Genomic DNA, 21721 nt, shown 5'->3' on the forward strand with positions numbered 1-21721 from the left:
AGTTTTTCTCAATACCTTTGGCATATTTCTCAAAGAGAAAATAACATTTTCAAAACAGCAAGTGTAATCCCCACATCATAATGTCACATCATTTCTCATTGTTTCACACTAATTGCAAATGTTGCAGTACATGTATGCAAATGCCATTGTATAATTATCATCACTGTTGTATTTGTGGTCCCCACCACATGACTTTGTAGCCATTTCATTGTTTTTGCATTGCCATTTGCTATTTTGGTGTTATACAAAATGATGTGTGTGCGTGTTTTATTTGCTAAGGTACTGTCTTGATATCTGAAGAAGCTACATTTGCATGAAAGTGTTTTCTCTTACCAGTGAACTTTATATATTGTAATGTAGAGCCTTGCAATGTAGAAATTGGTGTCTGTGACATGAGTAAGTATCACTTTGCTAAAGAAGAATGATCAGAGAGTAACAATGAGAATGTGAGAAATGACTGTCATTCAGAATTGTGGAGCTCTGGAGCATGTTTACGCTAAAAATATGAGTAAGAATTTTGACTCTCATTGTAAAAACGATCCTGAAGTTACTTTTCATTTTAGTGCCACTGAGTAATTTATTGATAGAATTATTTTCTTTTGAGGCATGAGTTAATAGTTTTGTGTGATGTATGGCCTTTTGCAGTTTAATCATACTGTTGTACTATATGCATAAATTGTGTCATGTCTAAGCATGATTGATGGTCCACCATGCAGCTTTCAAGCTCAGGGTACTTTATTTCAAACGAAACTCAAGACAAAAGATTCAACAGGGGTTACAACAGGGAACATCTAACACCAACCAAGAATCACAGGACATAAATACAAATTAGACACAGACATCATTAACCAAGAACAAAGACACTAAAGCCAAGGACCAAACCGGAGTACATAAACACAAAGGAACATGATTTGCATAAGGTTAACAAAATCAGAGTCCTGGGGCACAAATAACTAAAATGACCAATGTTAGAAAATATTTAGATATATCTTATGAGCTTTTAACCAAAGTGTATGTTTTTTTTGTTCTTTTCAAAGGTTGAACCCCATCCCCCGCAACCTCAAACAAAACAAGTTTTCTATCTCAACCCTATAGCAACTCCAAGACTTCAAAATACAGCTGCCAAGGTGCGTTTTAACAGAACAATCATTATGTGTTAATTGCTTGAATTCCTTTTTCTTTATGCCTTATAAATATTGAAAATGAAAACATAATCAAACAACAAATACATAAACTTACAAATCACTACAATAAACATTATTCCTAAAAGCAACACAGATTATTAAATTATAGGTAACGGGATGGATAATCATTCATAACTGAAGTGGTAAATGAAAATCTTTCAGTCTCAAAGCATTCAGCAAAGGAGCCTCAATGTGAACACTTCAATAAAATATCCCTTGGATCTCACATAGACAGGTCTACATTTTAGCTGCAGCATTTTCTCTAAAACTCTGCAAACTGGAAATAATGACCTATGAATTGGACACTAACTGCAATATAAATTTATATTTGCATAACATTCCTGTCTTTCCATTAAGACCTGCTGATATACTTTTTCCTTAGAACGTTTTGTGAAGAAAAAGGACTGTAAAGTAATAGTTGAATGCTCAGAAGAACTGACTGTAATCAATACACAAAGAATGGAACCATTCATTTTTGCTGAGTGAAATTAATTTTACGCCTGTTTTATAAGCAGCATATTTAATATTAATTAAAATTATTTTTGAGACTTCTTTCAGTCATAACATTATAATTCAGAGTTTTTTATTTTGTAAGGATGTACAATTTATTCCGATGCTCCTATCTAGAGTCAATATTTATACCTGCAACAATTAAAAATTTGGAAGACTAGAGGTTGCGTTCTATGTCATTATACTACAGTATAATATAATATTATTCATAAATAATATAAATAATTTTATATCATATATAATATAGATTTTATATTTAATATAAATTTCATTCCTGGATTAGGTTCTAAATAATTGTGATATTTGTGTAGGGCAGTGGTTCCCAACCTTTTTTAACTCACGGCCCACACAGCCAAACACATATGTTTCCGCGGCCCACTGCAAAAGAATTTAAACGATCCCGCTTTTTGTGTCGGGTTAACTAAGTACTCGGAAGCAAGGCTGTTAATTGTCTTTATTGAATAAACTGGTAATTTATTTCATTATATATCAAATTATGATTTATTTGATTTTGACTAGACATTTTTTATTATATTAACAATATTACAATTTCTATTAATAATAATTGGCGGCCCCCCTGCAATACCGTCGCGGCCCACTAGGGGGCCGCGGCCCACAGGTTGAAAACCACTGGTGTAGGGTTTACATAACTGCTCTTTGTGGTTTACTTCAGGAATAGTCTATAAGTATTTGGAAAGTAATGTGGCTAAATGTGCCAAACAATGGAAAGCACTCTTGAGAGGCTGTGAAATGTCTTCCTCCCATACATAATGAGCTACCAAAACTAGGGAGTTACATATAAAACTCGTATAGCTATTACCGAATTTGGGGAAAAAAATCCCTCAGCATTGGATTGCACTTATTCCTCATGTTGGTTCATTGATACATCTTGCTCTGGTTTAGAAAATAAGGAGGCTTAACACTTGTGCTTTACTAGAAGAGTATTAAACTCAAATTGCTTATCCTAGTCACAGTCATAGGGTATTTGAATTTAATTGTGCTAATTCTTTCTGGGCCTCAATTCAAGCTGGGCCTAATTGTACAACACACAATCTCTGTATTTTTAATGCTTTTCTTAATGGTTTATTTCTTGGATACTACTTCCCAATCATTTGTTTTCAAGCGAAAGGTGCGCAGTTTAACATATTAATTGAAGTTTCATCAGATTTGCATCTGGTGAGGAATATTTGTTGCTCTGTGTTTTTATGTGAAATAACATTCCAAAAATGAAATGTAATTCATTCATTTATTTGACATAATAATACAGAGAGATTCTGAAGCACAATATGATTCTGCTGCTGGTAGGACTGTTTGTGTCCATGATATTTCTGTAAGTGTGTCCTGTGCTCTGCTTATCTGTAACCTTTTGTTGCCACAAGCCTTGGGTGAACCAGGAAGATGGAGCTGTGGAGACCGTGGACACAAATGAGGTGCAAAACGGCCATCTGGACTCCAGCAATGACTGTCTGTGTGTGGGCCGGCCCCTCCAGAATCGGGACCAGATGAGAGCCAATGTGATCAATGAAATAATGAGCACAGAAAGACACTACATCAAGCACCTAAAGGACATATGTGAGGTAATCAAACCGCAATCATCCAAGTTTCCTCTGCGTGTTTATTTAGTTAAGTTATATTTCAGAATTTCTCTTGTCTAATAATATATAATGTCGAATAGCTAAACAGGATTAATCAGTACATTGTGCAGATCACATGATTACAGTATTTGAACTGCTTTAAAATTGTATTATTGTCGTTTTTACCATAATCCTGAACTTTAGTTCTCGGTCCCTGTTCTTCCCAGTGGTTGTCATCTTTGTTAGGCACCCATGGCCAAGGCTGGGAAGCTATTTTTAAATGGTAGCTTTTCAAGTTACAAGCTACTTATGATTAAAAGTAGCTAAGCTACAGCCAAGCTATTGTTTTAATGTAGTAGTTAGCTACACTACAAGCTACATAGAAAAAGTAGCTAAATACATCAACGCTATTTCATCCAGTATTACTTATTTTTGTGCTGCAAGATATTCTTAAAGCAAATTAATAAAAAATCATGAAACATGATTATAAAAGTAATATGGAAATCTATTTTTTCACAATGTAATGTCAAATCACAGTATGGTTTCAAAAAAGTTTCTTTGTTTGGTGTAAACAGAGTACTTCACAATTGCTGTGCGAAAATTAGCAGGGTTACAACATAAAAAGATTTTGATAATCTGTCCAAGAACCAAAGTGCTTCTATGCATTTTAATTAAAGTGTCTAAAATATTGTTAGCTGTGAAGTATTTTTTAACTCTTAACATCCATCCCCAGACAATTCAAGCAAAAAACACCAATCAGAAACTGGTACCTGAAAATACCCATCTTTGTAAAGAAAGAAAAATAATACAGGCCATTACTGAAGTATTAATTAGAAAGACATTATAAAACAAAAATCGACTTATGACCGTGATCTGTTCCGATTGGCCGTAAGTCGATTTGGTCATGTCGCCTCTTTATTTTATATGCATAAATGATTACATGTTTAAGTCAATTCGTTTGGTGTTTTTTAACCTTTTTATGACCATTTTCTAAATTCATTATTGTTACACAAATGGATATGAATGTATACTGTACTGTGCGAACAGTAGCCTGTTCAGGAGATGAAGAAATGGGCGTCTCACGCAGATACTCGCGCTGCCCAAAGTCGAGGCGGAAAATGTCATACACGCACAAGGGGTTAACACCCGTGCTGCCAGACACTGCACAATCACGCCCACATATCTGCAGTCTCGAAATGGTTGTCAGTAAATTGATTAGATCGGAAGTCGACAATGACCTGTAATATTTTTTTAATCATGTAGCGTTTTGCGACGCTACATTGCTATTTGTAAAAAAAATAAAAAGTTACTAGAAAAGCTATAGCATTTTAAAAGTAGCTGCACTACTTATAAGCTACTGGAAGAAGCAGTTAAGTTAGTAGCAACGCTAATTATAGTTAGCTACTCCCCAACACCCCCAAAGCATTACAAAATATTTTCAATAATGAGAAAATGAATAAAAAATTGCTACCAAAATTGAAATAGGAAATGAAGGAGTTTTGGGAAAGCTGTGTTTTTCCACACAGTTTCTCTGTGTTCAGAAAGTATTGGTGGACTTGACTTAATAGAAGTAATACCTAATAATTGTAGCTTTGAGGAAGCTACAAGAGAAATTGATCACAAAAAGGTCATCTACGATGTCATCTACATAGATTTCAAGAAGACTTTTGATGTTGTCCCCCACAAATGGCTCTTGCTTAAGCTCAAAGCTACAGGGGTTTTAGGAACTTTAGCAGCTTAGATCAAAAACTGGTTAACAGACAGGAAGCAGCGAGTAGTTATTAGAGGCACAATGTCACAGTGGGCCTGCGTTCATAGTGGGGTACCGCAGGGTTCAATTTTAGGACCACTGTTGTTCCTAATTTACATTAATGATATTGACACCAATACATACAGTAAACTGATTACATTTGCAGACGACACCAAGGTGGGTGGTGTAGCAGATACTAAACTAGGAACACAGAGGCTACAACGGGATATGGATTTAATTAGCGACTGGGCTAATACCTGGCAGATAAAGTTTAACATAGGTAAATGTAAGGTAATCCATGCAGGGAACAGAAATATAAAGTACAGACATTTTATGGGTTCCACTGAAATAAAGGTAGCTGATTATGAGAAAGATCTCAGTGTGTATGTTGATGCTTTCATGTCCTACTCTCGCCAGTATGGGGAAGCAATAAAAAAGGCCAATAGGATGTTGGGTTACATCTCTAGGTAGTAGTTTAAGTCAAGGAGGTGATGCTATGATTATACAATTCCTTGGTAAGACCCCACCTAGAATATTGTGTGCAGGTTTGGTCACCATACCTTAAGAATGACATTGCTGCCTTGGAAAAGGTTCAACGTAGGGCTACAAGAATGATTCCTGGCCTTAGAGGAGTGTCTTATGAGGAGAGGTTAGCTGAGCTGAATCTGTTCAACCTCGATAAAAGGAGACTAAGGGGGGACATGATCCAGGTATATAAGATTCTAACAGGTCTGGATGCTGTTCAGCCAAATGGCTACTTCAGTATTAGTTTAAATACTAGAACTCGTGGCCATAGGTGGAAATTAGCGGCAGAACATTTTAAACTGAATTTGAGAAAACACTTCTTTACACAGCGTGTAGTTAGAGTATGGAATAGGCACTCTCCACACTCTCCATTTACATTTCGTTAAATGGTCTTCCATTTGATGGTAGGTTTTTAAAGATGTTTTAAAGTATTTCAACCAAGATAATTTCCTCATTTTAATTTTTTTTGGCAATTTGTATTATACATAGTAAAACTTAGTAAGCATTAGAAATGTGTTATTACCGTTATATGCTTAACTAGCTATTTAAGTGTACTTGATGCGTTTAATTGACTTCATTGTTTTTCATTAATTATTTGAATATTTTAGCAAAACCTTTGGACAGAGGAAAAAAAATCATTTTGTTAGTTTGTGTTTTATTTTTCTTTGTATGGTACGAACTCTCTTTGTATTAGAGTTACTAATGTTATTGTGGACTTCTTTTGTTGTAGCCTGGAACTTTTTAACTTTGTTTTAATTTCAGGGCTATCTGAAACAGTGCAAAAAAAGAAGAGATATGTTCAGTGATGAACAGCTTAAAGTAATATTTGGGAATATTGAAGACATCTACAGATTTCAAATGGGGTTTGTTCGAGATTTGGAGAAGCAATATAACACAGAGGAACCACATCTCAGTGAAATCGGGCCTTGCTTCCTAGAACATGTGAGTTTTCTTTTTAAAATATGTGAAAACCTTTGCAGTAATTTATTACAGCTCTCTCCATGTATTCAGGATTTAACTAATGGAAACTGTGCTATCAGAATGAAATTGACGCAGATTGTGAGCATTATAAGTTGTTTGGAAGTGTTCTGCAGTTTCAGTTACTGAAGATTTCTATGTTCTTTTTTTCTCAGTAGTTGTTCAGTTGGTAGACACTCTTAGCTTTATAATGACATAGCAAGCATTCAAATTCAATACTGCAAGTGATACATTTAAATATATATACATAGAAATATATAAATATGTATATCTTAGTCATAATATTTACTTAGTAACTTTTATCATTATCCCAAATTCAAGCATGGTTGTGAGGCTAAAAGTAGCTTCTAACTTGCCAATTTAGGAGAAACTCCTAAAAATTATGGCTGTGTCAGTCCTAAATTCACAAATTCACAAAAGCCCCTTAGCAGTAAAAGTATCACCTAAGTCTGGGAGAATTAAAAAGTAGTCGAGAAGACTCCTAAGTCTACTATATATATATATATATATGTGAAATTTTTATAACCTAGTATAATAACTTGTGAATTTTGAGTTTTTATTTTTCCTATTCAAAATGAATTGTGCTGGTTACTTCACCATGCCTGTTACTCGAATTCCAGATATGAGGACATCTCTGTCACAACATCAGCTATCAATAATTATCAACCAGTTATCCGATAAAGGATCATACATACACAGGTTCTCCAGATGATATGCTGAGTGTTGTCTCTTGTTCTGCAGCAAGATGGCTTCTGGATTTACTCTGAATACTGCAACAATCACCTGGATGCATGCATGGAGCTGTCCAAGCTAATGAGGGATAGCCGATACCAGCACTTCTTTGAAGCCTGTCGTCTCCTGCAGCAAATGATTGACATAGCCATTGATGGTTTTCTGTTAACACCGATTCAGAAGATCTGCAAATATCCACTGCAGCTGGCGGAGCTGCTGAAGTACACCGTCCAAGAGCACAGGTATGCCAAACATATACAGACCAATTTTGGTAAGGCTTATTTTCATAATGTTTTTATGGATGTGCAAATGTAGGAGGTCTTATTTATAGCCACAAATTTAGCTGGAAATTCATAAAAATTGTGGGTGTAATTTTTCAAACCATGCTAGAGAATACCTGGGTATATACTTTTTTTACCGAACAAGTCTGGATCAGTTCACACATGGACTGTCTTTGGGGGTATAAAGTTTTGAAGCAGAAGAGTATTCTGCATGTCGTGTGTTCAGAACCAAAAAACAGCCTGTGTGAGAAAGAAGCTAACATTAATTACATCAACTAAATCAGTTTATGCAGCTTTTTTTAAAAACGAAAATGATGTGCTTCATTTGATTAAAAAATGTATTTCACCTTTTGACACTGTACTACTCTGCCTACAACAGATGCCATACAGTAAATGATATATTCATGAGGAGTCCAGGCTCATGGAGAGTCACCAGATTTGGCAAACATGCATTCAAAACATCTATGAAAAAATGTCAATTTGTCTTTCCTTACAGTAATCATAATGCATTCATGCAAAGAACTTACATACTGATGGACTGAAGTCATGGTGGTGCTGTGTTTAGTGTGGTCACGCCTCTGTAAACCAGGGTATGATTTGCAGCTCTATGTGTGTGGAGTTAGAATGTTTTCCCCATTCTGTTGTGGGGTTTCTTCTGGGCTCTTGTAGGTATGAATGGTGTGTGTGTCCCCTGGGATGAGTTGGCAACCCATTCCTGGGTTACACCCTGTGCATGTTGTTTCTGGGAAAGGCTCCAGATCCTAACAACCCTAAATAGGACAAAACAGCATAGGCAACAAATGTCTATTCTAGGGATACTCAATTATTCTTCCCCATGGTAACACAGAGCCAAGGTCCACTGTCCCTGAAAGAATTTTCTGGGAAGGGGAATCGATCATGCAGTTCGTATGTAGACGGTGTCTACCGATTGAGTACCTGAGGTCTGTTGATTACTTCAACAAATGCATCGTATGCTGATTACTTCGGCCTCCATGTGCTTTTTATGTGACAATATGGTAATCATACACCTGACACTTTACGATCATGTTAGACGAAGACCTTTGGAGACTGGTGAAGGGTGTCTTCTACTCTATAAAAATCCCAGTGAGAGTCAATGTCTCAAGACAAGGTGAATCTATCATCTTTCACTTTCACTCTGAACTAGTCATTCTTCACTTGGCTCCATAGATGCTGGAATATCTGTTTTTGACAGTTTCTACTGGTTTCTGGATGAAGATAATTAAGACTGCTGGTTACACTGCCAAGGGCACAGCTTATACTTACGTATACTACATACTATTCTGGAAAAGCTTCTGATGTCATCGAGCTCCCAATTCTAACATTTCTAAATATTCGCCAATTATGTGTCATCATAGACCAGCATACTATTACAACTCAAATTATCATTCTTAATATTCACATGATCCAGCCTGTCAAACTTGCAGCAAGATGGATTGAGTCTTCGAAGATGATCCCTCATGTTATATAAAAAATGACATATTTCTCCTATATGTAAAACAATCGATTTTTGCAAGCTCCTGTCTCAAACAGTGTAGTTTAGGTCATTTCCAATGACCAGGTGTCATGGCCATCGGGACGAAGGACTAGGGGGGCAGGCCTGGTGAATAAACAGAAGTAGTTTTATTGCATTTAATGCACAAAAGGTATAAATGAACTGGAACAGGAGGACTTGGAACAGGCACGAAGACTAAGGATGGGCTGATTCACATTTTTTCAGTTCTGATCCGATTCTGATACAACTGCTGATACAGATACAGAAAAGGTATTTATTGGATTTTTGCGCAAATTTTAAAGACTGATCTTGTGTGCGACGAACTGGAACAGATCAAATTTTGAGTGCGAGGCCTGCCTATTTAGTCTGCGCCTTCCCCTTGTGCTCGCTGCGTTTTACTCTGTTCCTGGTTTCCAGAGCACTCGCTTCCTCCGGGTGCTGCGCACTCAGCCGGTCCTTTTCAGAGGTTCCATCCTCAGCAGTGACTCTGCTCTGTCTGAGCCCTGCTGCTGCCTGCCCGCCGCCCACAGCTAACCAGCATCCTGCCCCCACGCTATGTCCTCAATCCTTCATATAGTTGGTTTCTGGCTATTTAGGGTTTAATGCAAGGGTTACACCCTAAGGGTTGTTTTCTCCATCTTTGATTTAGGTATTTTTGTTTTTAATCCTTGTGACCCCACATCTGCATCCTCCTTGCCATTTATATCACCGGTGTTACAGATAACACATGGCAAGTACAGGGGAATACACTGACTAAATAGGTAAACCTGACAGTACCCCCCTCCTGAGGCACGGGGAACAGCATAAAGCTCTGCCACCTTGCGGGCAACCCATTGGAGATGGCACGGACTGTTACTTCCTGGATTCTGCTTGCAGTACCTGGATTACTGGCCTGTGCTGGCCTCGGAACAGGACAAAAAACTGGATGGTTGACAAGATGTGAGCAACCACAGTGCTCCACTCCCTGGTGGGAACCCCTTTTTAGGTGGCACGAACCAGTTGGAACACATTTGGCGGCTGCCCAGAATCCCCGGATTACAGGAGATTGAAGACAGTGCCAAGGATGGCGAGGAAACTGGGAAGATGGAGGACAGGGACAAGGACAGAACCTGGAGGACAGGGACTGACATTGACAGGACTTCAGATGGGAAAAGCAGTGCCCCTGTCTCCGGTCCTGCTACCACCAGCACTCCTGTCTCCATTCCTGGTCTGTGCCAGCACATTTGTATTGTTGTTCTCTGGCTGTTCAAGGCAAAGCCTGATGGGTGTTTTCCCATTTTTGTTTTTGTTATTTTTGTTATTAAAAATACCTTGATCGTGTACATGGAGACAGATCGCACCAAAATTAAAGCAGCGCCGGATAATGATAGCAAAGAAAAGAACAGTTTCAAACACTTGTTCCCATTAGCAGTATAACTCAAAAAGTATTTGACAGATCTTTTTCAAACTTTATGGATGAAGATCTACACCTTAATTCATTTTGAAAAAAAAAAACACTGTGTGACAGCAAAGGAAGGAAGGCTGTAGAAGACACTTGGTCTTCTGAACAAAGTAACTAAAAGTATTGCACATATCTTTTATACATACATTGTATTGGTGAAGATCTGGAAATGATCAAAGTTTTCAGCCTTCACAGACATATTGTAAAGGTGAATATCTGGACCTGATTAAATGTTGTTTGCTATCTAGTGATAGAAAAGAGAAGGGCAGCTTCAGACATTTGATCTTGACAGCATGATAACTGAAAATAATTTGTCAGATCTTTTCAGTTTTAAAAGATTTTCAGTCTAGGGGTGTGAGATGATTTTCTCACTATTCTACAGCATTCTGTGAAATTTATCGTGAGGGAATCCCCTGCTCACCTAAATTAAGCATGGCTAGAACTGCTTTTGAAACTACTGCCAAAACACTATATACTGTGGTATATTGTACAGATGGTGTGACGGTATGAAAAATTCTGTACTGCCCAAGCCTTCTGGGGGTGGACTAGAGAGGTTGGGAGGCAAGGGAAAAGTAGGGAGTAGATATGGGAGAGGAGGCTAATGGGGCCAGCCAGGCAATATATACAGTAGATGCCATTATTTGTTAGCTTCATTGCCATTTGTATGCATGCTCTTAATAGTGTTAGTTAATGTGTAGTGTTAGTGTTATAATCTAGTGTTTTAATAAATATTTAACTTCATTTAAAGTGCTAGTTTAACAACTTTTTGTTATATTTTTGTTCTTTTGAGGCAATCAATTTTGGCCTCTAAATTGAGCTTGTGTGTGTACAGTCAGAAACACACATGTGATCTGAAACCACACAATTGGCAAATTGCAAAGGCTGCAATTTGAGATATGTATTAAACAGCATGTCTGACCCAGGGTTTAAAACTGTCAGGAGAACAGTTTAACAAATTCATGCCATCCTCCATGTGTAACAGCCATTCTCACCAATCAGAAGTGCCATGCTCCTCGCTTGCCAATTATGCTGACCAATCAGAAGGCCATGCTCCTCACATGCCAGTCATGCTCACCAAACAGGAGTGGCCCAAGGCAGCTGCGTATATGCCCACAAACAAGAAACACGTGAAGCCCAAGGAAAATGTTATATTCATGGTGCGAAAAAATATTGATTCCTGTTTAGCTGTAAGTGAATTATCTACCTTTTTCATGGTCAGAGATTGTTTACAGAAAGATCCTGTTATTTGGGGTCCAAGCAGCATTGATCCATATTGTTTTTTATATTACTGGAATTGTTTTATTACTTGCTTAACACAGTCACAGCTCTTGTGATAATTGTTTTATATTTGATTATTCTCCGCTAATTTAACCCTTGCATGCATGGGACATTCAGGAAACACAGTCACTTAACTAAAGGTAAAAAAAAGCAAACACAGCACTTAAACTGCACATACGCAAAAACAAACACTTTTCTATGTTCGTTAGTATGGCATTATGAATATAAAAAGCAGTTCCGGCTATGAACAAAAATGGCTCCAGCGTCTGTTATTCTTTAGTATAATATTTCGGTCTAGTATTGAGTAGGCCTATAGGCTATACGCAAGAACCACTGAATAATTCATTTCTGCTAAGGTCAATGTGGACGATGTAATAAAATCATCAAATGTTCTGGAAACTCCACGACAACATTGAAGAATCATCTGAAAATGCATGGAATTGATTTAGGTAAACCTGCTGTGTACCTCCAAGGAAGAGCCCGTGAACGAAAACGATTGCCGATTTCCTCACGGGACGGATTCAAACTTCCAGCGAACGAAAGCGATGTGATGAAGCTGGTGCATGATGATTATGACGAAAAGAAACAAAATGATTGTCGACATCAAGGGAAAACTCGAGAGAGGAGTAAAGTTTAGCATGACTGTGGATGAATACACAACCGTGAGAGGACGTCGATTCTTCGGAGTCAACCTTCATGATATCGGCGATAAAACAACAATCGCGATGGGTCTTGTTCGCATATTTGGTTTGTGCTCTCGGTATGACGTTTTTGGAATAACAATGGAGAGGGATTTGGTTGGATCTACTCAGGATTGCGCTGCAGTAAATAACAAATACATTTGCCACATCGATGTCATCGGACAGTTCTGCTTAAACCATGGTCTGCACCTTGGAGTATGTGACACATTGTACAAGAAGAGTACTGAGATGGACGACTTAAACCTGAATAGTGACAATATTGATGAGATGGACAATTTTGAAGCAGGTACGGACTTGGAAGTGATCAGCGATGAGAAGGAGACATTGTTTACCATGATCTGCTCAAGAAATCACGCAAGCTGGTCAAATTCATCAAAAAATCAACTGTTCGAAATAATGTCTTCTGAAGGCAATGGAACTTGTGAAACTTGCTGTCGAGAATCTAAGTCGAGAAGACGCGATGTTGATGAGTGCTGACACAATTTTAGAATTCATGTTCAACAAGCTCTCTAGCCTGAATAATGACATTAGTACCAAGCTCATGGAAAATTTGAAGTGTCGCGTTGAAGAGCGATTCAACAAGGATGTCATAAACTTTTTGCGCAGTCTCAAGATCCGTCTGTCGCCCCGTCAAACACTACACTAAATTTCGCAGGACTTCTAGTGTCTCGTCTATTTGGAGTAAACGATGTAGAAGAAGTCGTTGAACGGTCGTCAAATGAAAGTGTGAACTTGTCTCTTCAAGATGAATTGAATTTGTTGCTTCAAAAAGATGGATCATAAATTGCAGTGTGAAGGCAAATGGCTCAAGTCCGAATTCACGCTCTTCAGAAACTCTGGTCAGTACACTGAAAATCTCCAGAAATTGCACAAAGCAATTCTATCCATTAAACTGACATCAACGGACGTTGAAAGAGTTTTTTCGGTCTGTACGAATTTCTGTACAAAATTAAAATTGCGTCTCAGACAAGTTGCTTAATGCACTTGTATTCTTCAAATATTATTATAAGAAGTAAAAATGTAATGATTTAGAAATTATATATATAAAATAAAGATATAAAATAAAATGGTGTTCATAAACAAGCTTTTGACTGTCAAATTAGTGAAAAAGATGGGAAAAAAACAGTAAAAACAGCTGTAAACAATCAAAATGACTGTTTTTCAGAAACTCTGATCACTCTTCATAAAATTCTGGAGTATATGCAAATCTCGATCATCAAAACTGAGGCAGCAGACTTTGTGACAATTAATTTAATCACTGACCACAGGTCCTAGTTTTGGTCCTTAGTTTGAAGGACTGTTGTTGTCTGTGTGATTTGTACCAATTTCTTTGCATTTATATTTTTCATCAAGTAAATTAAAGATTATAATTGGGCATTGATTTACTGCTATGATTTGCCTGGCCGGCACTACATGTGTGCTTATATAAAATTAATCAACACCCTTCAGATTCAAGGATTCAAGGGTGGATGAGAATGAAATGTGTTTCATAGCAAAATGAAAATTCTCTAGGTTAAAATGTGACACCACACTTGAATGACTCAAACTCTCCCTGTGTGTCTCTTGCAGTGACTACCGCTATGTCGCTGCGGCTTTGGCTGTCATGAGGAATGTCACTCAGCAGATAAATGAGCGCAGGAGACGACTGGAGAACATTGACAAGATCGCTCAGTGGCAGGCTTCTGTTTTGGACTGGGAGGTAGGGAGATATATCCAGCAGTGGGCTTGTCAAGCACTAACAGCAGAATTTACTTTTATTCCGGCTTTCTGTTTTAAATGACATACTTTGCATGCAAGTTTAAAAGGTGCACTTCCTTTTCGTATACAACTGAAGTTATGTTAATTAATGATGTCAATGACAACTCTTGCTGGAATTAAATCCAATAGGAACATATGAAATCAGTTAACGTTCATGAGAGATGACTGGTATTTATAAGATGAACTGTGACCAAAAATGTCATAAGGTGTTGACTAGAAACTGCCTTAGAACATTTTTACATCTTGCTTGTATCATTAAATTATTATTTTGCATTACTGCAGAAAAAAAAGATTGGAAACCCTTCTGGGTTACCCAGATTTCTTCAAAATTAGCTTGTAATACATGATATGATAAAAGGAAATACACAAATAACATTCTAGATTGCCATATCTTAATGAAACAAAAGGTTTAAACAATCGGCGTCACTGAGAGAAAAGGTATGTGAACCTGTAGGATAGCAACCTATTGAAAAAGGTGCAGATTTAACCCATCCTGCTATACTTAAACTATTTTGTTTAGCTTCAGAACAGAATTCAAGTCCCGTGTGTACCGATTAAATGAGAGTTCAGAGAGCCCCAGAAAAACAGTTTCTGGAAAACATCAAAATGGATTATTAAAACGTTGGGCATCCCTCACTCCACAATCGGACAGTTTGTTTAAAAATGGAAGAAATTCGGCACCTTTGCTACTGGTTCTAGGAATGGTTGTCCTAAAAAGAGCAGTGTAAGGACATTTCATTCTCCGGTGAATAAGAACCTTAGGAAGACAGCCAAGCATCTGCAGACGTCTTTTGCACTTGCTAGTGTCTGTGTTCAGGAGTCTGCTGTAAGAAAATATTAAATAATAGTGGCGTTCATGGAGGTTTTCCAAGAAGGGAGCCGTTGCCCTTCAAGAAAAATAGATAAATAACATTTTTTAAAACACTGCCGCCTGTCGTTAGGTTTTAAAAGACCACTTGGATGCACAACAACACTCCTTGAGTATTGTACTGTGGCCAGATGAGTTAAAAATGAAAAGTAAACAACTTTAAATTTGGAATAAACTAGATACTGCATATCAGCACCAAAAACTCATTCCAAAGGTGAATCGTGGTGGAGGAAGTATAATGGTGTGGGGCTGCTTTGCTGCCTCGGGGCCTGGATGGCATGCAATCATTGAGGAACCGACGTATTCCAAGTTCTACCAGGCAACCCTACAGCAGTTCTTCAGGACATGTTTCTGTTATCTGTGATATGAAATGCAAAAAGAAGTTGACACTGTTAAACTCCTGTAACATAGGAATGATCCAGAACACTGGAGTAAATCAAACAATAGAATTCAGAGTCTTGGTCTCAGTCCTATTGAAATGCAATGGTGTGATTGGAAGTAATTCAAGCAAGCAAGGCGTTCAAGCAAGTCAACCAAAAAATATACATGAATAGAATAAATGTGCTAAAATACTGTACCTCCGAATCACCTCCCAGGCTGGTCAGAGGCTATTCTCAATAAAGGAGGTTCTTTATTAACTACTTGCTAAATGGATGGGTCACATATTTTCTCAGTCAGTTGCCTTTATTATTATAACCATTTGTTCAAGGAAGGTATGCCAGCGTAAAATTGTCTGTAGTATGCTTTTAGAATAGTATTAAATACTGTTTCAATTGATTTTTTTTGTCAGCTTGTTTTTGTTAAATATTTTCGAATCATACATAAATAAACATATAATTATCTTATACCTTGAAAATATGCAGTTAATTTTTTTGTGTCATAAGATGATTTAACCCCCTTTGAGTAAAAGAAAAACATATGGGCAATCTCTTTGAAGATCAAAATAGATACTGGCTTGGATTTATGACTGGAATTTTAATGAGCATTTTTGCCAACAGCATCTTTCATGTCTTGTTAGTTCCTTGCCACGTAACCCCCCTCCCTAGTTTGTGTCTAATTAAAATGTAGGACCATATGGTAAATTTACTGGCCAGGACTGAACTATCATGGTTTCACTGTAATAAATAAAAAGTATACAAAATTTACAACAGGCATACTTCTAATAACCTAACGCAAACTTAATTTAAACAGCGCATTTTTCCATTAAACTATATATAAACTAGATCAGGGTTATTCAAATCACGGTCCTCGAGGTCCGAGCACTGCTGGTTTTCCAGCCTTCCTTTACCTGTCAGTCAGGTGAGAAGCCTCTGACCAATCAGAATCAGTAATTATTAAACTAACTACCTGGGAGAACTGAAAACAAGGCCTGGATTTGGAATCGAGGTCCAGATTTGAAGAACCCTGAACTAGATTATATAAACTGTATAGATTTATGAAGTACAAGTAATCATTATTGACATTAAATTTTATATCAATTCCTCTCAAAGGGCACAAAATTCTTGCTTTATACTGAAACATAAAATAAAGTGATACAGTAAGCAAGAAATTTTCCCTAAACTTACTTATAGGTTTTAATAATGACTAGTATTCCAATCCTTAGCTTTTATAATTTAATAGATACACTGACCAAGAAGGAATCTGCAATTCTAGGCACCTTTAAATATTAAAACAAAGAATGTAATTATACTCATATTTGACTATAGAATTATTAATAAATGTTGTGCTTTGTGGTGGATGTAAACCTGTCTAGGGTATCCCCTGTCTTGTCCTCCCTAGTATTTTGTCTCATTCCAACCCTGTGTAGAATAAACAGTTCTGAAAAATGGATGAACTGATAGATTATTAATTAATTCACTCCATTTGCTTTTTTTTAATTATTTTTTAAAAAAAGATCCAATTACATATTTAACTAAATATTTAATCAAATAACAGATGTTTTCTCAGATTTTTTAACCATTTCGGTACAAGACATTCTTATTATATATTTCACATAGATTTTATTTCATGCAAAGCATTTTAAATGACCTCTGTGTTTGACAATGTGCTACATAAATAAACTTACTTTGCTTAAAATTCCCCTGGTAAATAACATTATTACAGGGCTGAGCCAATCTTTGTTTTCTAAAACTAACTTCTACTTGGGCCTCATTATGTCTGTGTGTGTATATATATTTATATACACACACTTTTGTCCATATAGTGTTTCTGCTGGCTTTGGAAAATCTGCAGATTTGATGAGCTATAGTATGGCACTTGTTTGAGTGAATGGTGTGTGAGTTTGCCCTGCGATAGATTGGCGCCCCAACCTGGGTGGTTCCCTCCCTTGCACCCATAGCTTCCAGGACCCCCCGCAACCCTGAATAGGATAAGCAGGATAAGAAAATGGATGGATGGAGCTACAGTGTGTGCCTCTAGTTTAACCTGCATGGCATGCTAGTCCTGTGCAGGGTGCACAAACAAAATCACAATGAGAATACATATATTTGGACTGAGAGAATAATTCAGCCCCCACCCTTTTTGGCCTTAATGCAGAATGTTATATCTGGTAAAAATGAAACATGGTGCATTACCTACAGAACAATATTCCTCCTCTAAAACATGGTGGATGCTTTGTTTATGGGGGTATTTTTGCTTTGTTTCTCTCCATTAGATTACATTAGACTGATTCAATATTATTGTCATTGCACAAAGTAGAAGTACTCGGATAATGAAATGCAGAATGGCATCTAATTGAAAAGTTCAAAATAGTGCAAAAGTTCTAGAAGCAGCAGTATGATATACACATGTGATAAATAAATTGCAAAAATGTACATCTACGCTGTGGTATATACTGTATGGTGTGGTATAAATTGAGTATAGGCAGTCCCCAGATTACAAATGAGATCCATCCCCTAAGTCTGTCTTTAAGTAGAATTTGTAGGTAAGTCGTAATAATAATACTACAGTACAGAATATTAATAATAGTAATAATCCATTATTAATAAAAGTAACTACATACGGTACTGTACTGTACCTCAAACCAATGAACTATTGAAGCCATGCAATGTTTTCATGAGCATAACAAAGGCGTAATTACGAATCATTGTGTTTAATCCAAAATTTTAATATAATACGTTTTATGGCAGTTCGTTCAGTTTGTTCGTAAGTACGAGTTGTCTATTAGTCGGACAATCCTAGACACTACCTGTATATACAGTATTTTTGATTGCAGTAAAGAAGAATGGCAGTTCTGTAAAGCATATGGTTTTGGTGGGAGGAGTCTCCATTGATACATCCCTTCCACTGGAGGTCCTTATACCACACTGCGGTACATGTGGTCAAGATACTCCTGGTGGTGCACCAGTAAAAGCTGGTCAGGATCGGAGGTACCACATTTTAATTCAGTCTCCTCAGGAAGTAAAGATGCAGGTCTGCCATTCAGCTGCTGATATAATCCAGTACAGAAGATGTGTGTAGTTCAATATCTGTATAGGAGGTTGAGGTGCCCTCTGTGGCAAATGCCCTTTAGTCTATGTGTTCAAACTCACGATGCAGAATGAAATCAGCACCTACTGGCCAGATTTTACTAATCGTCACTGATGGACTTTGTACTATGTAAACATCTGCAATATTAATATAAATGTGATCCAAAGTATTGTCTCCTCTGGTGTTGACGGAGACATTCTTTTGGAATTTAGAGAGTACATTTCGCAAGTTGGTTTGCAAGTTCTAAGCTATAATAAAGACTCTATCTGGATGTGCATTTTATTGTTTGCTAATAGCTATGTGAAGCTCTGTCATGGCTAGCCTAGCATTAGTGTCTGGTAGTATATCCATTGCAGGTGCAACAACAGTTGTAAACTCCCTTGGCAGGTAAAAGGGCCTACATTTTATCATCATGTATTCCAGATAAACAGAACAGCGTCTCCCAATAATACTACACTCTGTCCATAGTTGTTTGGTCGGATCTGAAGACGCTGAGTTTGTGCAGCTCAAGAACACTGTTATTGTGTATTGTTGTTTAGCCTTGTTTCCATGAAAATTATGATATTGCATTCCATAAACCTTCTCTGCGATGTAGTCTGGAGTTGAAGCTCATCCATTTTGCTGGCCAAAGACCGTACTATGAAGATGCTTGGAGGAGAGGGGGGGCAGCACTAGCTTAACACTTAGGTCTCCCCATCTCCTTCACCTTGGTTTACAATTTCTGAGCCAGCATTGGCATCTCTGCATTGGAAGAGCTGTTCAGATTTTGCAAATTAGTGATTACTTTCCTAGCAGTTTCAAATCTTTTGATGCAGTACAGTCTTGCACAAACTACATACACCTTAAATTAAACACTGACGCACAGAGGAACCGACATATTCCAAGTTCTACCAGGCAACCCTACAGCAGTGGAACAGGAGGACATCGGCAGAATATCACAACCCATACTTGAAGGAAACCCCATGACACCATGGAGAAAATATGCAAACTCAACACACACATGTATCCAAACCCCAGTTGCAGAGGTGTGAGGCAACAGTGCTAACCATCATGCCACTCTACATGAATATTAACAAGGAAAAATGTTTATGGCTTATAGTCTCACCAATCATCTTTTATTTCTAGCAATAATGAAAGCTTGCTATGATGCAAATGAAGATCAGTGTTGACAGAAGATGAACGGTGTGGTATAAATAAAGCAGTCCTGTTTTTTACATTTTGAATATAGATTAACTTAATATTTAGTCTAAGCTATTCAGCATCAGAAGGGATTCTTGCATCAGCTTGCATTTTCTTATAAAGTGATTTAGGTGCACCCTGGTGGCAGACTCCGGTAGTACATCAAGTCTTTGTACTATTAACTGACACATGGAAGTGTAACATCCATCCATCCTTTTTCTATACCTGCTTGTTTTATGCAGGGTTGCGGGGGAATCTATCCTGGAAGCTACAGGCGCAAGTTTGGGAATAACCCAGGATGGGACGCCATCCCATATCAGGGCCAGAAGTCCAGCAATTTATCATAAAAATATTTTATGAAACTTGTTTTTTGTTAAGCTTTAGAAGATGACACAAAAGAATATTTGGATATATAAATATGAAATAGCTCCATACTTTTTTATATTAGTTAATTGGTTACTTAATAAATAATGGTTATGGTATATAAATACTCTCCCAAATATTTTAAAAATGATTATGTGGTAGCTTTCACATTAAACCTTATTTAGGGTTATGCACTTGTGTACATTGGCGTTTTGTAGTACAATTCATTAGTCCTCACCTATCCCATTTTGCTCTCCTATGAGACATATAGTTGGAGTAAAGGGCCTTGTTTATGGGTCTGTCAGTGAAGTGACTCCTCTGCTGAGTATGGGATTTGAAGTGGTGACCTTCCCATCACAAAGTCCTAACCCACAGAGCCGCACATCACTTTTAAGCCTTTTTTTAGCTAAAATCATAAACTAGGAAATTCACTTGAATAATCTCCTTGTACACAAAAGTAACCTTTACAAGGCCCAAATGATAGAGAAATTTGCCATTTCTCTATCAGCTATTAAGAGAGCAGGTCAGAGTTTTGAAACTGCAGGTGATATTGCTAAAAGTAAAGGATTTTGAAGACTTAAAACCACCTCATGCAGGGATGACCACCTTTTGACATTTATGCCTTTGAATGACAGGGGGAGAAAACCTGTGTAAAATGTCAGAAGAATTTATTAGCTCAGGGAAAATGACTTTAGCTAGAAGGATGATTACAAGTAGGGTATCTAGGCTGGTTTGGCATCTTGGAGATGTGTTAAAAGGGGCGAAACTGTCTGAGAAAAGCGTCAAGGACAGAATGCAGTTTTTGGCAGGACAGAAAATTTGACGCAAAGCAGTGATGGGCAAAGGCAGCAGCCTCTTTGAACGTGTTCCAATCTGGGAATTTGAAACTATCCTGTAGAGCTGAGCCGGCTCCTTCTGGCCAGATTGTTGCTGGACTGGTCTGGACTATTTTAGCAGTGTGTTGTATGCTGACATAAGCAGTACTGAGATGTGGTCTGAGAGGCTGAGCTGGAGGTGGGGTCCTGTTTGTTCTCTACTCTGGTCAGAAAGTTTATGTACTGGTAAAATTTGGGTGAAATGGCTTCCAGGTCAGCTGAACAAAACTATAGCTACAACGAAAACGCCTTTGAGATGGTTAGTCTGGAGTTCACTGAAGGCTCGGTAGAGAATGCACAGAGCTGCCTTAGCATTACTGCCTGACTTGTGAGTATTGCAGCGTTTATGCACAAAATTCCTTATTATTCGATGCACAAATCAACTCTGTGAATCTTGCAGGATGTTGAAGCTCCTCTGTTGGTGCAGAAGGCAGTCAACCATATCAGAGATGTTGTAATGGAACCATGTTTCAATAAAAATGAAAATTCAACAGTCCCTCATCTCATGATGGGTTGTCCGCTGAAGTCTAAATCAATCTAGTGTGTTGTCCAGAGAGTGAACATTCGATATGAAGAGGGACGGGGTAGCTGGCAAGGTGCAGTGGTTCAGTAGCCTGTTGGAAGCATCTTTAATTTATCGCCTTTTGCGTTTCCATCCATGCCGTTTGGACAACTGCAAGCAGCTCCGTGGTTTCCTGTGCTGGTGTCTGCAGAGATATGTCCTCTGTTGGTATTCTGAGCTG

The 21721-nt window shown here is 37.7% G+C and overlaps 1 protein-coding gene across 8 annotated transcripts in view; it reads left to right on the top strand.

Annotated features, from left to right (window-relative positions):
• The window catches only part of arhgef9a (Cdc42 guanine nucleotide exchange factor (GEF) 9a), a 41107-nt gene that overhangs the window by 7762 nt on the left and 11624 nt on the right, over positions 1-21721 (top strand). For all 8 annotated transcript variants that reach the window (XR_002840851.2, XR_002840852.2, XM_023834205.2 and 5 more), the window contains exons 3-7: positions 1038-1127; positions 3074-3271; positions 6306-6485; positions 7263-7495; positions 14037-14166. Coding sequence is in view for 6 of the 8 variants with exons in the window: in XM_023834205.2 (XP_023689973.1) it covers positions 1038-1127; positions 3074-3271; positions 6306-6485; positions 7263-7495; positions 14037-14166 (831 nt within the window). In the remaining 2 variants the exon portion in view is untranslated. The remainder of the gene's footprint in view (positions 1-1037; positions 1128-3073; positions 3272-6305; positions 6486-7262; positions 7496-14036; positions 14167-21721) is intronic.

Source organism: Paramormyrops kingsleyae, chromosome 18, assembly GCF_048594095.1.
Source record: "Paramormyrops kingsleyae isolate MSU_618 chromosome 18, PKINGS_0.4, whole genome shotgun sequence".
Classification (NCBI taxonomy): domain Eukaryota; kingdom Metazoa; phylum Chordata; class Actinopteri; order Osteoglossiformes; family Mormyridae; genus Paramormyrops; species Paramormyrops kingsleyae.